Source organism: Dermacentor albipictus, chromosome 1 (assembly GCF_038994185.2).
Source record: "Dermacentor albipictus isolate Rhodes 1998 colony chromosome 1, USDA_Dalb.pri_finalv2, whole genome shotgun sequence".
NCBI classification, from domain to species: Eukaryota; Metazoa; Arthropoda; class Arachnida; order Ixodida; family Ixodidae; genus Dermacentor; species Dermacentor albipictus.
In genome coordinates, this window is record NC_091821.1 from 38,855,186 (window position 1) to 38,871,849 (window position 16,664).

The following is a 16,664-nucleotide window of genomic DNA, read 5'->3' on the forward strand; positions in this document are numbered from 1 at the left end:
AACCTTCTGAGCCAATCATCGGTGGGTACGGTGTTCTAGTATTGTCTGTTCAGCGGAAAAATTAACGGAAACTGAATGGGCACAGCGTCAAACCTGTCACCGACTATGCTTTACTCATGAAATATTTTATTCAACTCAGATGCTTGGAGAAATTATTCTGCATCAACCAACGTTTGTGACACCTCGTCCTTAATCATCCCTAAAAATTTGGTGTGCCTTCATGTCTCGTTCATATCGTTCATGACTATCAAGAACTTCAGAAGACCTCAGAACTACCTCACTGCCTCCGTCACTGGCATCTGCGCAATGCCAACAATATACCCACCACTGTACACAGTCCCCTTGTGCTGCGACTGTTACATGACACCCACATAAGTGCCCCTGCAACTGTTACAATGAAGCTAAATAAATGGTCGCACAGGAATAAACCAAGGTAAGTAAAGATGCACGGAGAGGAGGTAATTAAAGCATGAAAGTCACAGGTTGTCAGCTGGTCATATTTAACAAGACCGAAAACAGACTCCGTCACGCAAGGTATACCACTGGCAGTTGCATCTCCCGAAAAGGTACATAGGTAATTTCGCCACATGTGCTCTATATCTCTCTCTCTCTTTCCCTTTTGAAATTCCCTCTCTCTGAAAGTGAGGAGAAATACAGTTGACTCCGGGTTATTTGATGCAGATTCGTGGTTGGTGTAAAAAAGCGCCACAAGCGACGATATTTTTTTTTCCAGTCACACCACGCGATAATTGGGAGTAAACAACATCTCCCGCATGTACTTCTGCGCCATAGTGCTGCTTTTTCATTATATCCCATTCCCTCTCTCTCTCTATCTCTCTCTCTATCTCTCTCTCTCTCTCTTTCTGCAGGCATGAAGAGGGGCACACAACGAGAGTTCGTACCTGCTATGCACGCCCGGCTTGTCAGTCCTTTCCCCCGACGAGAGCGGGCTCGGGGGCCCGCCGTTGTCGCTCCCCGTGGCCAGGTCACCGGCTCCTCCTCCGGCGGCATCTGTTGCCGCGCCGCCGGCAGAGGCGCCGTCTGCTCCGGCCGCCGAGCGGTCTTTCTCTTCGCGTTCCTTGCGCAGCCGCTCGGCCTTGCGCCACTTGGCGCGTCGGTTTTGAAACCAGACCTGCGATGAAACGTCTCGGTGACATCGCTGCTTGATTTCCTGATCCAATACCAAGTTTTAACGGGAACCCGTCTGTGGCTCTCACCCCTGAACACCTTTCTTTCTTTTTTTCTTTGAGCGAGCGAATGACTGGTGGAGTAACTTGGGGCTGATCCTGGAGACAGTGTAATCAAATGTGGTGACTTGATGAGCCCGGTTATGATTATATCAATGCACGATAGCTGTCATCGAAAGGGTCTTAATGTGGTTTGTAGCGTGGGCTGATTCTGGAGCCTGTGCTACGCATCTGATAGCATTAAGCAATAAGGCTAACTATGTCCCCAGCAGAAACTATTCCCAGCAGGTCTACTGGGAAACTGTAACTTGTCTTTGGCAGCCATCTTCCGATGGTTGCTACCTATTGCTACCGATGGTTGCTACCTACCTAACACTAATCCAAGCCGTTTCTTGCTTTTTAATCCTCCGTAATTTTTCATACTTTCGGTTGCGCCATGGTGTCATTTGTTACGTCACTGATGCGGAAAGCAGTCAGTTTTTTTTTTTATGTGACAACGAGGTATGTTCACACAGTGCAAAAATGAAGACGAAAAAAAAAGAAAAAAGAACATCTTCCCCGTATGCACATGTATTGTTTAAGTACGAAATGCTAGGCTAGGCAGTTTTTGTATAGTGCATACGCAAAGCTTTTCGGTCCGTGATTTGGATGGGAAAGTACGGGATTTTCTTTGCTCTGGCCTTTAATCCGGCTTTACTGCCTGTCTTACTTGCACAAATTAGCTGCCAGCGCCGAAATGTGCAAATCATTGCAAGAACTGCCAACCACACTTCGTAACCTGGAACGGTGTTTTGTGGCGAGTATTCCCGCTTTTTATTCACCCTGCCCTTCATCATTGGCTCATCGAGAAGCCGCGCCTTCTCTTGCTACCGCTGGGATCTGCCACTCGGTGAGGCGGAGATCGGAAATTGGAAAAAAATAGTGTTTACAAAATACACATGTATTCACAAAATGGTTCATACGCTAGCGTGGTTCATAAAAACAAAGAAATCAAACCGTTAAATATCTTAAGTATATTTCAACTGGTCGACATAGACTATGGTTCTAAATATTCGGCTTCGACACATGCCGGCTGAAATTTCTTTCATTTATCATTGTCTTATTGTTAGAGTAAACCTCGAATGCGCTCAATTTGTCGACGCATCTTAGTACTGTTAAAATGTAAGGTTTATTGTCAATCATTGTGGAATACTGACTATTATTGTTTTTTTTCGCGTATACATTAAAACGATGACTCATAATTTTTATTTATATGAGGCACCTTACATGCTCGACAGTTGGAACAGAGTACAAACTAGTACTTCTTGAGCGTGCATCAGCAAACCAGCGCGCACATGTAATGGTTCACGGTGAAATACAAGAGGATTTCGCACACTTAAAACGACTTCGTGCACTAACACGGGCATTTGTGCCATGGCACAAACTCGCGTAAGTGTATGAAGATACGAAAATCCATATAACACGAATCTGACCGCAAAGCTTGCTCTGTGAGAGGCCAGGGTTTCCCTTGTGTATTTTTGTATCTTTTATTTAGTATATTGACACTGGTAACTGTTCTAGTTAATCATCCGCCGATATATAAGTGATGCCAAAAGACGTTCCACAGCCGAAGAGAAATACGGACGTTCGCAAGGCAAGGCACGATCACCAGCAGTGTCCACAGCACCGCTGTTTCACAGACTGAAGTCGAGTTTCAAGCGCCAAAGAAGATGACCTGTCTTGTGAGGCATGTCCTAAAATTTAGAGCACTGAGCGCATATCGACTTGTGTTGAAATTTCAAGCTTTCAATGAAATCGCGTCTGTTGCGACAACTTCTCTTATATTTCTGTAGCAGTAACTATGGGCACAGCTGGCACGGCATGGAGTTGAAGTTCGGCACCACAGGCAGATCTGGCATTCACATCTGCTCTAATAATGATCTATGATGGTGACGACGGCGAGTTTAATGATGGCATCGTAATCTTCTGCTATTTCTGCATTGGTCGCCGACCCTGCGGGTGAGCGACTAAGAGGCACTTCGCGTCACCTTTTGGTTGAAATTATGTGCCGGTAGATAAATAGGGAGGAAGGGGGAAGGCAACTAGCTCAAGTCCTCAGCTGTATTAACCCTCCGTGTATATATGCTTCATGCCTATGTACGAATATGCGCATGCTCGCGAATACGCGTACAAAAGAAGGAATGTGCGACGGTGTACTGGCTGCTGCGGGTGATCGATACTGCATGCAATGCTCCAAGATGCAAATGTGGCCTCACTACGCTGACTGATTAAGACAACATCGACTCAGGCATTTTGTCGTATTATTTTTTCTAATGGAATGGCTTCCCATTGGCTGTTGCCAGAGAACCTTTTGGGGTGGGATGCGTGCAGACGGCTTTTATGTTTAAATACATCATTAATCAGAGGTGTAATGCAGCCCACTCTCTTTCGTTAGTGGACGCTGGCCATCAGTGCAGTCACCTTCGAGCAGCGGTGGGACGGAGTATATAATCGCTAATGCCACCCAGTGGCCCAAGTGCCACGTTTCGATATCGAACGCGGAAGCGCGTTACACGGTCCTTGCGCCTCTCCAACCCTCCAGGTTTCTAAACTTCAGCTGTCTCTCCGTCTCATCCACCACTCGAAGGGTGGCGGACGAGACGGAGAAGAGAAGGAGCGGCGAGGAAATTTGGGCGCGCGCTGCACGCTCTCTGCGTGAGGTCCTTTTCACTTCTGATTGCGCGCGCACTGCGTGCACGGTGAGAGTCGAGCAGCGTCAGGCATTGTCTGCGGCGGCGAAAGCAGCCGCAGCCACGGCTTCGGGGCGGCGGCGACTGCGTGTGATTTACGCGCGCGTCGTTCGCTGGGGCTAAGTGAAACAAATGAGGCGGATTTTCTCGAGCGCGGCTTCTCTTGGCCGTCCGGCCAAAGCCAGGGCGGCCCCACGGCTTTCCCGCCATTGGACGGCCGACTCAATTAGCCCCCGCGTCGGCCGACCGAACCGCGCGGCAGGCTATGACCGTGCCGTCGCTTGGCCGCGGCTCCTGGGTCTATTATAAAGGAGCGCACCCCCTCCCCCCCTCCCTTCCCACCGTTCCCGCCTTTCTTTGGGGCTCGAGTCAAGCGAAGGGCGCAGCGAACGCCCGCTTTGTTTAGCGGAATGCCAGTCTCGCCAAATCTTCTTTCGAGTCTTGTTTGTTTTTCCTTTTTTTTTTATTGTCCATTCAGCGCTTTCTCTTTATCCAATGTGCGATGCTGGCGAGTGCACTGCAGGTCGCCAGCTCAGTGCTAATATAGCGTAGCACTGGCTGCCTCGCAACGATGCCGAAGCACGAGCTCCTTCGTGCAATGCTGCTTCGACCGCGTGGAAGTGGTGCGGTTCTTCGAACATTCGCATTAATGACGCAGTGCTTAGGTGCGTAAGAAAATTTCTATTCTTCGTTTGCCTTTCGTAAGCGTAACACGGTAATGGTTCACTTGTGAATACCATTATTAGATTTACTCATGCGTTTTATTATTATATCTTTCAGAATCTTTCAGCACCCTCTGGTCTCCTTCCCACTACCATAGCATGACCTCCTACCTTAACATGCACAGGTAGTCTCAGTGGCCGTGCCAATGGCGGCCAAAAAATAATGCGCTTTTCTATAAAAGTTTTCTCCTCTGTTTCGTGCACTGCGCATCATTATTTTTCATTATACCGATCGGCAGTAGCATGCTAGGCGTGCCGCTGTACAATGTTCTACATGATTAATTAGATAGACTACTCTCAGAAACGCATCTTCCCTAGCAAGACATGTGGCTTATTTTCTTCTCAAGTCAAGTGCTATGTGTATAGACGATATGCATAACCTGCAAGTGGGCTTCTCCCCAGGCCTATTCTGACGTAACCGAGATCCAAGATGGCGGACCTCTGCTAGAATCATAAGATTACGTGTCGACGTGCGGGCTGGTGAACATAATTCCCGGCGCCCACCATCCCCCGCAGGTTTCCAAGCTTTGAAAACGAGCGTCTCAGCGTTAACAGCGCTTACAACGTGAACGCGGCCTTAATGGTTAGGGCCGAGTGAAAACTGGACGAGTGAAAAAGCCTGCTTACAGAATTTTGAATAGGTTTGGCATGAATCTCGCAAAAGCTAGCGGATCTCAACTGATGGACTATATGTTTCCGAAATATTTGCGCGTATACCGAGTTGTAGCAGCTCCGGTAGGTTGCTCCGAACAGCACCAATCGCCCAGGTGCGTAACGACAGCGTAGTTAAATGTGTTCTCATGAAACGTGTTCATAGCACACATATATGTTCATGTATAGTCGCGTGCAGCCGTAGCATTGAGGAGGAATTTGACGGCGTTCTTTTGTAGAGCACCTTCACGGGTGCATGGCGGATACCTGCTCATTTTCGCGAAATTACTTCAGTCAGAGCGCATTTCACACGATGCGTTTCTCATTAAAGATAAATGCCCGCGCGGTGTACAAATGTTGTACTTGTGCATATAAATGCGCGCATAGTTATACGCTTACGCAGTTATCTGTAACTGTAGCACTTTATGCGCCAGTAACCAATGTTTTGATGTGACGAGAGAAGCCAAACGTTTGCGTGTCGTCAGTGCACGCAAAGATGCCCGTGACAAACCGCACTTCGTTTCTAATACCCGAGTTACCCACTCTAGTCGACCGGTCCTTCACGATCGAATAACTGGCCGAAGTAACTGGCATTGGCTTCTAGACATGCTAGCAGCCTAATCAGTGAAACGCGCTTCCGTACCTGGACCCTGGCCTCGGTGAGGTTGATCTTCATGGCGAGGTCCTCTCGCGTGAACACGTCCGGATAGTGGGTCTGAGCAAACGCCTTCTCCAGCTCCTCCAGCTGCCCGAGGATCACAAAAAAAAGAGGTGCAAAGAAACATATTACCAAACTTTACAGCGATCTCTACGCCAAAGCCGGCTTCCCTGATAAAAGTTTACTTACCGAATACACAATTACCACGTCTTTTATATATATATACACACACACTTCGTTCTTTTGGCTGGCTTCTGATCACATGACTATATATATATATATATATATATATATATATATATATATATATATATATAGTGTTGGCCGGTGTATATATATATATATATATATATATATATATATATATATATATATATATATATATATAGAGAGAGAGAGAGAGAGAGAGAGAGAGAGAGAGAGAGAGAGAGAGAGTCATGTGATCAGAAGCCAACCAAAAGAACGAGGGGTGTGTGTGTGTGTGTGTGTGTATGTGTGTGTGTATGTGTGTGTGTGCAATTTTCCTCTATTCAGAGAACATACGAGTAGTCGCGCCGCTAGGTGCGCCTTTGAGGCCTTTATCTTATCAAGAACATGCCTTCTCCTCACTAGCTTTCATCCCCCCTTTTAATGTTTTAAACTTGTTTTCGTGTTCACCATTGTGATTACCTGCACAAGGAAGCACCAATATCACGTGAAAAACGCGAATGTCGCTTCTTGTTTTAGATATCTGTTGCGAAGTCGATTGGGAAAAAAACAGAAATGTGCAAAAACGAAAAAGACTCGTTCTTCGTCATAATCATCAATGTCGTGTTAAGCGTTTTTTCTTTTTTATAAGGGACTATTTTTTCTTGGGAAAGATGTTCCCTATAGCATACCGCTCAGCAAACGCTTTTTAAAAAGAGAGGGAAAAAAGTCGCAGTTTAGCCCGAGAGCCGAAGCATCGATTGCGATATCACATTGGTAGACATACGAAGTAAGGATGTTGGCTTTATCGGACGTATAAACTTGGAAGCATTCGCTGACTAACTGAAATAACGGGCATGGTTTCAGCGCGCACAAGCAAACATGAACACATCACGCTCGGTGAGCGCGGACACTCGCTGTCCAAACGCTGGTGCGAGCAAACGCGCCAGCAGCATCTAGCGAAGTGTCATTTGCCTATCGCTTCAGCACAAGAGCGGCGAGAACACAGCGCGCACCAAGGTATGAGCCGTTTGCAGGTCACCCTTCAAGTTAGTTAGTTAAATGGGGTTTAATGGCGCAAAAGCGGCTGAGGCTATGCTGCGCCAAACACGAGGTATTTTAAAATCCAGTGAATGAAGGAAAAGGCTCTGTTAATAATCTATATTTTATGTAAAAATCCAGTGTCATCTAAAAATTTACGGACGTCACAAAATGGGACCAGTGGATCATCGCCTAAAATTAGAGCAGGGTGTAATGGTATGTGTTGTTCATATAATTTTTTCAAGAGTGCTCGTCTGTGTGTTTCAATCTGCGTACATGTGAGTAATATGTGCATAACTGTTAGTGGCTGTTGACATTTCTCGCATGTTGGTGTGTCTTCTTTCCTAAGTAGGTAATTGTGCGTGAGGTGTGTGTGCCCGATGCGTAGTCGGCACAAAACTACTTCGATGAACCGCTCCTGATGATAGCATGACTTCCACTCCCCAACTATGGGTTTCGTGAGATGTAGCTTGTTGTCGGCGCAACGGTCCCATTCGCGTTGCCAGTTTACCGTTAAGGCTTTTCTAATTGCGCGGATGCTCTTTGTATGGGAGTGTTGTGTGTGTAATGTCTTCGTGTGCTGCCATCAATGCATATGTATCAGCTGCTTGGTTACCCGGTATCCCAACATGGCTTGGGACCCAGCAGAAACGAATTGACCTCCCGTATTCATTAAAAGCCACCATGTTTAAAATGTCTCCAATCAGGGGTTCACACTCAGATTTCAGATGTAGTGCCTTCAGTGTGCTTAAAGAATCTGTGTATATGACTGCATTTGTGTGTTTATCAGCGATAATTTTTTTCACTACAACCCATATGGCGAAAACTTCGGCCGTGAAAACGGAGGCGTGTTGTGGCAATCGAATACTTTTTCCCCAATTTTCCGTTATGACCGCCACACCCACGTGTTCTTTCGTTTTGGAGCCATCAGTGTAATATTGCACGTTATCTTTATATTTCTCCTGAAGTTCACGGAATTCTTGTGTAATGTGTTCGCGTGGGGTGTCTTTCTTCTTTAAATGTGTCAATGTCCAGTCACATAACGGTTCAAAATCGTACCATGGGGGCAAACGCTGTGGCTTTCTGGCAACCTCGAGGACTTCGCAAGGAATGTTATAATCCCGGACATATTCCTCATATCGCAGGACAAGCGGTTTGATCATGTTCGGTTTATTTGTATAGTGTAGGCGTGAGTTGCATTGTGTGAGGATGTTGTAGCATATGTGTTGTGGTGATGACTGAATTCTTAGTACGTAGGAAAAAGTGAGGAAAGCTCTGCGGTGCTGTAAGGAGGGTTCATTACACTCGACGTATAAACTTGGAATAGGTGAAGTTCGGTAGGCAAGATACGGCGCACGCGATCGCACGCGGCCGTGCAATGTGCGCACTTATTGGCCGAGTCGAAGCCGCCCCGCCTCCCTCCCGCGCTGCCTCACCGCTTTCGTCCCTTCAGCGCCCGAGATTGAGCCGTGGTCGTCATTCCCCCTTGCGCCCGCTCGCGAATAGAGTGTACACGACTCGCGAAATACGCAGTTGCTGCTAGCTGCTGCGGGAGCCCGCCCCCGCCTCCCTCCCTCCCATCTCCGCACAGCCTTTCGCGAGGGAAGACGGCGGGCGCGTTTGCTCTCCGCCTTCCTCCCACGAGCGCGCCGGACTGAGCCGCGATCAGGCTTTCACTCGCACATACGGCATACGGCGCGCGGCGACGGTAATCATGGCCCTCGGACTTTATAGGGAACCTCACGGCGACGGCGACGGCAGAAACGCTCCTGGGGTGCCCGTATAATTGCTATCGCTATATAAAGCACATTACACGACGAGCCTGCATTTGCAGCCCTATCTGTGCCAGTGAAGGCAAGCAAGTTCGTGCTCACCTGTTGGACGGTGAACGTCGTCCTGTTCCTTCGCTGCTTTCTCCGCACGAAGGCGTCTTCGTGAAGCTCCGACTGGTATCCATAGCTACCATCTGGAAAGAAAGAAAAAATAATCCGCACGAATCAACGATTTCTCTGAACACATGATCATTGGGTATCGGTGCAAATGCGCATGAACGCAATGACTGCGCCCAATTGCGAACGCAAAGCACCATCTTTCTCTGTATGTGCCTCTCTAGATTTTTCAGGGCTCGGAAAGCTTGCTTTTTAACAGAAAGTGTGTTTTCGAGTTATTCCGTGCTCCTTTGCGAGTTTTGCGTTGCGGCCCTTGTCATCTTCATCTCTAGCTTCTGTGACACATCATTTACAATTATGATCACAACGTAGAACGCAAGAGCTCTTCAGTAAGCTTCAGTGCAGACGTAAACAAAGGCAAAAACGAACGACATTAATCGGAACACTTGACTGACATAACAGCATAAAGGGACACAGCGATCTCCTCAGATAAGATGGTTTCAAATTTCGAATAAAACAAACTATTGTAGGCCATAGCGAAAATTGACCGATGCAGACGAATTCGGCAGAATCCCGTCATGGACCCTCCGGATATATAAGAAATACGATTGCAGCACGCAAAAACACCAGTCCCGATTGAATTCCTACGTGATCTAAGAAAGAAAGAAAGAAAGAAAGAAAGAAAGAAAGAAAGAAAGAAAGAAACCGGCAGGCTTCAGCGACCTATATAATACAGCCGGCTCTGAACCCATTTACTGCTGCAGCAGCAGTAAATTATGATGGAAATGATGATGCTAATTATTGCAACCTTAGCTCAAACTGACTACGGGGAATCGAAATCAAGTATAGCGTTATGATAAAAACACGTAAATCTCAAAAACAACTTGCGCTGCGCGCACCACTTTGTCTTCGTCAGCTACAGTATTGCCTCCCTCATTCTTCCCTCAACAAACGTCAAACGCTGCCGCAGTACCTTCGTCCGTTAACTGCTGTCTGCGCCTGTCTCGTGTGTTCCTTCTTTGTCCCGTGCTTTTGTGCCGTTACATGATGCATTCCAATAACGACCACCAACTAGCCCGCTTATCCCTGTTAAGTTTGCATTTCGCCATATCTTGTTGACATTGTACTGCACAAACATAAACATCAATTAAACATGAACATGAATAAACGTTAAACATGCATATACAAACAATAAATATGAGCCTACAAGCAATAAATCTAAGCATGACATTAAAGTGCGGGCCTATGCCGAGAACTTTATACGAGACTACACGTTACACTGGATGAAAATGAAGAAAACATATAACATTGAATGAGGTTATATATAGCATTTAATTAACTGCTTCACGAATGGATCGCTTCACATAGATTCAAATATGTACGTTGAATCTGCATAATTGTGTGCGCCTCTCTGCATATAGTTTAACTGAGACATTTCAAAAAAGCTCTGTTTAACCTTGATTCCAAAGAGCGCTTTGAATATGCTGTATTTCCTTTCCTTTATTTTATTTTAGTTTCCGAGGCTTCGAGCGGGATGCTACAAGGAACCGTAATGTCTCATGGGTACACATATATATACCGAGCTCTTCACTGCTTCGCACAGCAAAACAAAGCAACGAAAATTCTGCGTGCATCGATCGCCATATGCCAAAGCTATTGCCGCACGTAAGGCTATCATATGCTCACGGCGTCGTTGTTCTGGTGAAAAATAACGTCACGCGAATCCATAAGAACGGTAATACGCAAGATCTTTCTATACAGGGAGGCGAGATCATCATTGCCAAGTGATATAGGCTACCACGCCAGCTGACGCCTTTAAACGCCACGAGCGAAGATAATGGACCAATTGCGCAACGCCGTTATGTGAAAGCATTCATGCAGTGCCAGTAGGTGCACCTCGTGGGGCGCTTAGAGTCGCTGTCTTTTGATTTGATCGTACAGGCGGCGGCATGTGTTTTATGTCGCCAGCGGGCAAAGCCACGTGGCATTTTAGAAAAAGTTCATTTCATCAAAAGACCATACGAACACTGAGTCACAATGACGGCACCATTCCACCAGGACGACAACATATACTAAGTACGGAACATTGTACACATGGCACGTTTTCAAAGAAGTGTCCGAGTCCACACTCACCAACGTATATAGCCACACAGACCCACAAAAACGCATAATTACACATAAACTAATTGCCACATTCCACAAAATGATGTTCAATATATAGTGTACACAATGGTTATGTATAATGATGATGTGATGCTATGAGATGTGTATAGACAAAAATGATCATGCATACGAGAGCACAAAGAAATCACGGGCACAAGTCAATGAATACTTTTGATGGCTTGGCTGCAAGAACCAGGCTGGTCGAAAATTAAGTCATACGCGTCTATCAGCCACTAACAGGAAACGGCATGACCACTGTCGAAGGAACTCCTCTTCCGCAAGAAAGAACAACTCTGACAGAAACGACAGTAGCTCAAAGTAGAGCCTCGACATATGTGTTTAGAAAAAGTTTATCTTAACAAGAGACGATACGAACACTGAGTCACAATCACGGCACAATTCCACCAGGACGATAACGTAAACAAGAAACGAAGCATTGTATACACAGCACGTTTTCAAAGTAGTGTGCGAGTCCTCACTCACTAACATAAAACCAAGTAGACCCACGGAAAAGCACAGTTACACAAAATTATTGTCACATCTATAAAATGATGTTCCATGTGTACAGTGTACACAATGGTTATGTAAATGATTATGTGATAGAGACACTTTACATAATTTTGAAGTTATGCTATGAGATGTGTATATACAAAAATGATCATGTATAAGAGAGCACGCACACATAAAAGTCACAGGCACCTACATTCTGTGCACATTCAATGAACACTTCTGATGGCCTGGCTACAAGAACCAGCCTGATCGAAAATTAAGCCATACGCGTCCATCAGCCACCGATAGGAAACGGCATGACCACTGTCGAAGGAACTCTTCTTCCGCAAGAAAAAAGTATACTCTGACAGAAACGACAGTAGCTCAAAGTGGAGCCTCCCCAGAAGTGGAAACAGAGCACGGCGATGATACCCCGCGGCAACTGCCTCGCACCGGTTACGCCATAGAGAAAGGCCCCAGCATCAATTAAAAGCCGCGCAAAGCGGCCACGTGAGCAGCGACCAGATGTGATAAAGCGGTTAACTCCAAGGCCACGGAAACTAGTATGCACGGCTCTCCAACATACCCTGGCAACTACGCATTGCAGCAGTACATGTTTATTGGATTCTTGAAGGGGGCAATCGGGACACTGCGAAGATGGGACTACGCCCCACCGCTCTAGCCTGTCACGAGTTTGAAGCCCTTGCCACCCTAGATGCCACATGAAGTCGCGTAGGCGGCCAGGTAGATATTGCATCCCACGACACATCATTGGAACGTGCGCGGTGCGTTGGGGAAACTAGAGGAAGCAGTAAGGCTGAGAGAGCATCTGCAACACGGTTTTCGAGAACGTATACATCAGGACATACCTGTTGTATGTGCCGATAAAATGCCACGGCCGTAGAGTAAAATGCAGCTGCGTTTAACACTTGTGGTCCGCGATTTAAGCGCACGCCCTGCAACATCTAACGAATTTTTGTGCCAACGAAATAGCAGGCGAGTTCACGCGCAGGGCACTGGTCACGTTTTAACAGACGGAGCAGAAATCGAAGGGCAAGCAACCGGCCGGATGGGAACGCGAACCCACCGCGAGCGCGTGGTTGTCCAAGCACCGCGCGACAAACCAATTCTGTACTTCCCCACCAGAAGAAGGAACCACGAAGCGACTGCAGAGACTTAGTAACTCGTAATGGTGGCTGTACAACGTGGCAAACGTACCACACTCGGCCGCAAAATCCAGACTGCGCCAAGTACCTTCTTTTTAATAGGGGTAAATCCTACCCTTGAATATCTTGAATATTTCACCTTACATCATCAAGAATTGAGAGCCACACAGAGTCTGATGTACCATCATAGGTGTAATCAAGGCCTAAAATACGAAGAGAGTCGCTTTTTGAAGATCGAAAAGGGGACTTGGGCGTGTCTGTGGTGAACCAGTGAACAGATAACGACATTTAGCGCAGCACCTGAAATATTTCCGTAGTCAGTGAAAATTCGCAGACTACGGGATAAGCTATCTTCATTCCTGAGATAAAATGTGATGTCATCGGCGAAGGCTGTCACCTTCACAACACCGCTACCACGCAATGGGAGACCGCACACGTAAGGGTCTCTCAGTACCGAGCGCAGAAATGGCTGAAGGCTGAGCACAAGGAGTACCGGGGATAGAGGGCACCCTTAACGAACACCACGAGTAACGGGAAATGGTGCCCTTTCACGACCATTAGGAAATAATGTACTTCGGATATTTTAATAGGCAGTCCTAATAGGTTCAACAAAATTTGATGAAAGGCCGAACGAGGTCAGTACATTAAATATGTAGCTATATTCAAGGCGATCGAATGCCTTTTCTTGATCTACTGAAACTAAGAGACCACGTGCTGACCTGGTCAGTGTATACGTCATTATGTCACGCGTAACGAACGAGAGACTTTGTATCTCTCTGCCAGGGACTGAGCATGCCTGATGGTGTCCTATTAAGGAAGGCATCAGGCTTCTCAAGCGCCGGGTGAGAACAGCTGTGAAGATTTTGTAGTCAACGTTGAGAAGCGTGATTGGCCTCCATTCTTCTGGACGAACTGATGATGGATCGTGCTTAGGTATCAGCACAATACGACCGCCGCGAAAACTAGACAGGAATTCAAAGTTCTCAAAGCAGCGGCTAATAACAGACACGAGAGTGGCACCAATATCTTCCCATAATATTAGATAAAACTCTACAGGTAACCCGTCCGGCCCTGGGGCCGAGCCACGCTTCATGGAAGGTAATGCTTCCAGGAGGCTGTATATAACTGTCTGACGCTAGAACCTAAAAATAAGTTTTTTTGGTCGGTTGCCCTACAACGAGCTCAGCTCAATCTCTCTGGCCCAATGTTGAGGCCAGCGAGTTAAATGTCAGGAAAATTCGCACGATGACATGCAATATGTGCATGCAAGTAAACAATGGAATAAGCAGATTCCTTCTTCTTTCCTTTTCTTTTTGTAGCGCCATTCATTTATACGAAAAGGGGCAGCGTAAGCACTTCATGGGCTCAACGTCATTTTTTATTTTGCAGGGAAACGTCCTTCGGGTCACGCGGTGGAAAGCATGGCAAGGTGAAGAATTTGCTGTTTGTATCTATATCACTTAAAAAGGAAAAGGGGACAGTCTTCTCCACATGGCAAGGTGCCATATTATGAGCGACGTAACTGCATCTAGAGAGAAGCTTACCAGCTGCAGGAGGAGGAGGAGGAGGAGGAGGAGGAGGAGGAGGAAATAGAGAAGGTGGGAATGTTAACCAGAAATGCGCCTGGTTGGCTACCCTACCCTGGGGGATGGGAAATAGGAAATAGAGAGATGAGGCAGAGAGAGGGAGGGATGGGAGGAAAGCCGTGGGGGTGAGCTCGCGCACGCACGTGGAGGGCCTGCAGCAAGTCAAAGGCGTTCACATAGGCCAGTCGTGCTCAAGAAAGGCAAACGTGCCTTCACAGCTTTGTCGGCCGACGAGCGAGTGGGACAGTCTTCAAGTAGCACCTGCACGGACAATGGTCGACCGTCCAGTCATCGCAATGCGACAGAGAATGTTTGTCTTTCCGACTGAAATCGACGGCAGTGGGGCTATAAATGTTCGATGTTCTCTTCACCGCCGCAGTCGTCGCATGCAGCACTGTCGGTCCTTCCAATCAAAGTAGTGCACGCCTTCGTCAAAGCCACTCCCAATCACAGCCGGTATCGAAGCGTTGCCTCACGTCGGTGAAGCCCCGGTGGAGGTTGGAGTTATAGCGAAGGATTCAGTTCGTGCAACTTGGTGCATCTTATATTTGGGGCGTTCCACTCTGTTAAAGAGAGCTTGCGTGCCAGGTGACGAAACCGCTTTGCAGCGTCTGTCCTGGACAGAGGTATGGGAACGTTGTGTTGTTCGTGGTGTGACTCCGGGGCAGCTTTGTCTGCTTGATCATTTCCACTGATCCCGCAATGGCCACTGGAAAATAATTTCGTGGCCTTTCTGTTTAACGTAGTGGTGAAGTTTGACGATTTCGTACGTTAGCTGTTCGTGAGCTCCACGTCGGAGAACTGACTGCATGCTGTGCAAAGCCGGTCTCGGGTCGGAAAACATGGCCCATGTACGAGGACTATCTGTGTCAATAAATTGAAGCGCACTGCGCAGAGCTGTAAGTGCTGCAGCCGTAGACGTCGTGACATGTGACGCCTTGAATCGCGCGCTTGTCGGCATAAACGCAGCACCACCAGAACAGGTCGATGTAGTTGATCCGTCAGTATAGATGTGTACATGGCTACTGTATCTCTCGTACAACATGAGTGAGCTCAGTTGCTTTAGGGCGGACGTTCGTAGATCCAACTTTTTCTGAAGTCGTGGAATTCTGAAGTGTGCTTCATGACGGCACAAACACCATGGAGGTAAGTCCAGCCCGGCCGCAGGTGCGTACCCCGATGTAAGCCAGGCACGATATACACTGACACTGGTGCTAAATGACGTGCGGGGTCTTTCCGTGGTGAGTGCGGCGAGGTTGTGGCAAGGGGCCCGGGCAATATGCGTGACATGTGCACGCATTGTCTCGATGGCGACGTGCTGAATTTCGCAAGTACTACTTAGGCTGACCACGTGAACGAAATAAACTGAGCTTGCTACAAAAAAAAATACATTCTGGGCTCTTACGTGCCAAAAGCACGCATAATTATGAGGCCCGCCGTCGTGGGGGACTCCGGATTAATTTTGATCCTCTGGGTCTGTTTAACGTGCACCCAATGCAAGGCATGCCGGGGCGTTTCTTCTTGGATTTCGCCTCCGTCTAAATGCGGTCGTTGCGGCAAGAATTTGATCCCGCGCCCTCGGGCTTAGCAGCACAACGCCAAAGCCACTACGCCACCACGGCGAGTCTGAGCCTCCCAGTAATTCAACTTGACTTTTCAGAAATCTGTATACTACCTGATTCCGAAAGCCAGTCATTGTCCTTCTATTTCGGGCCGATTACTCGTGCAGCGTGCTCAGAACGCTATCCCCATATGGCTTCAACGCAACGTTGAGCTCAGACGTTATGACAGCCCATAACTTCTCCCTCTCGTTACGAACGTTCCATTTCGATTCCGTCATAAAAACGAGCCAGCAGACACCTCAAGGGCATAAATACGAACATCGCCACAAATATGGTTCTGAAGAACAACGAAAACAAAGGGTATATGTCACTTCTTGAAGTTCGCTGCGAGGGAAACGGAAGGAAGTAGAAGAATGAGTGACCAAGTCGAGGAAAGCGTAACTCGTAAATACACACCGGGAAATGAAAGATGGCCATGAAACATTCCACTCTCCTCTCTGCGAGCCCTCCACAGAAAAAAAGAAAAAAAAAGAGGAAAAACAGGAAGAAAAAGAGAAAAATAGAGAAAGAAAGCCGAAAAAGGTACGTATACAGCGGCGCATCGAGCGCGGCGAAATTCCTGACACTCCGCGGTG

At 47.2% G+C, this 16,664-nt stretch overlaps 1 protein-coding gene across 1 annotated transcript in view; it reads right to left on the reverse strand.

Annotated features, from left to right (window-relative positions):
* The window catches only part of LOC135901101 (homeotic protein ocelliless-like), an 84,684-nt gene that overhangs the window by 8,170 nt on the left and 59,850 nt on the right, over positions 1-16,664 (reverse strand). Inside the window, exons 2-3 of the mRNA XM_065430780.1 lie at positions 5,933-6,034; positions 903-1,132 (exon numbers count right to left, since the gene is read on the reverse strand). Of these exons, the coding sequence (XP_065286852.1) occupies positions 903-1,132; positions 5,933-6,034 (332 nt within the window). The remainder of the gene's footprint in view (positions 1-902; positions 1,133-5,932; positions 6,035-16,664) is intronic.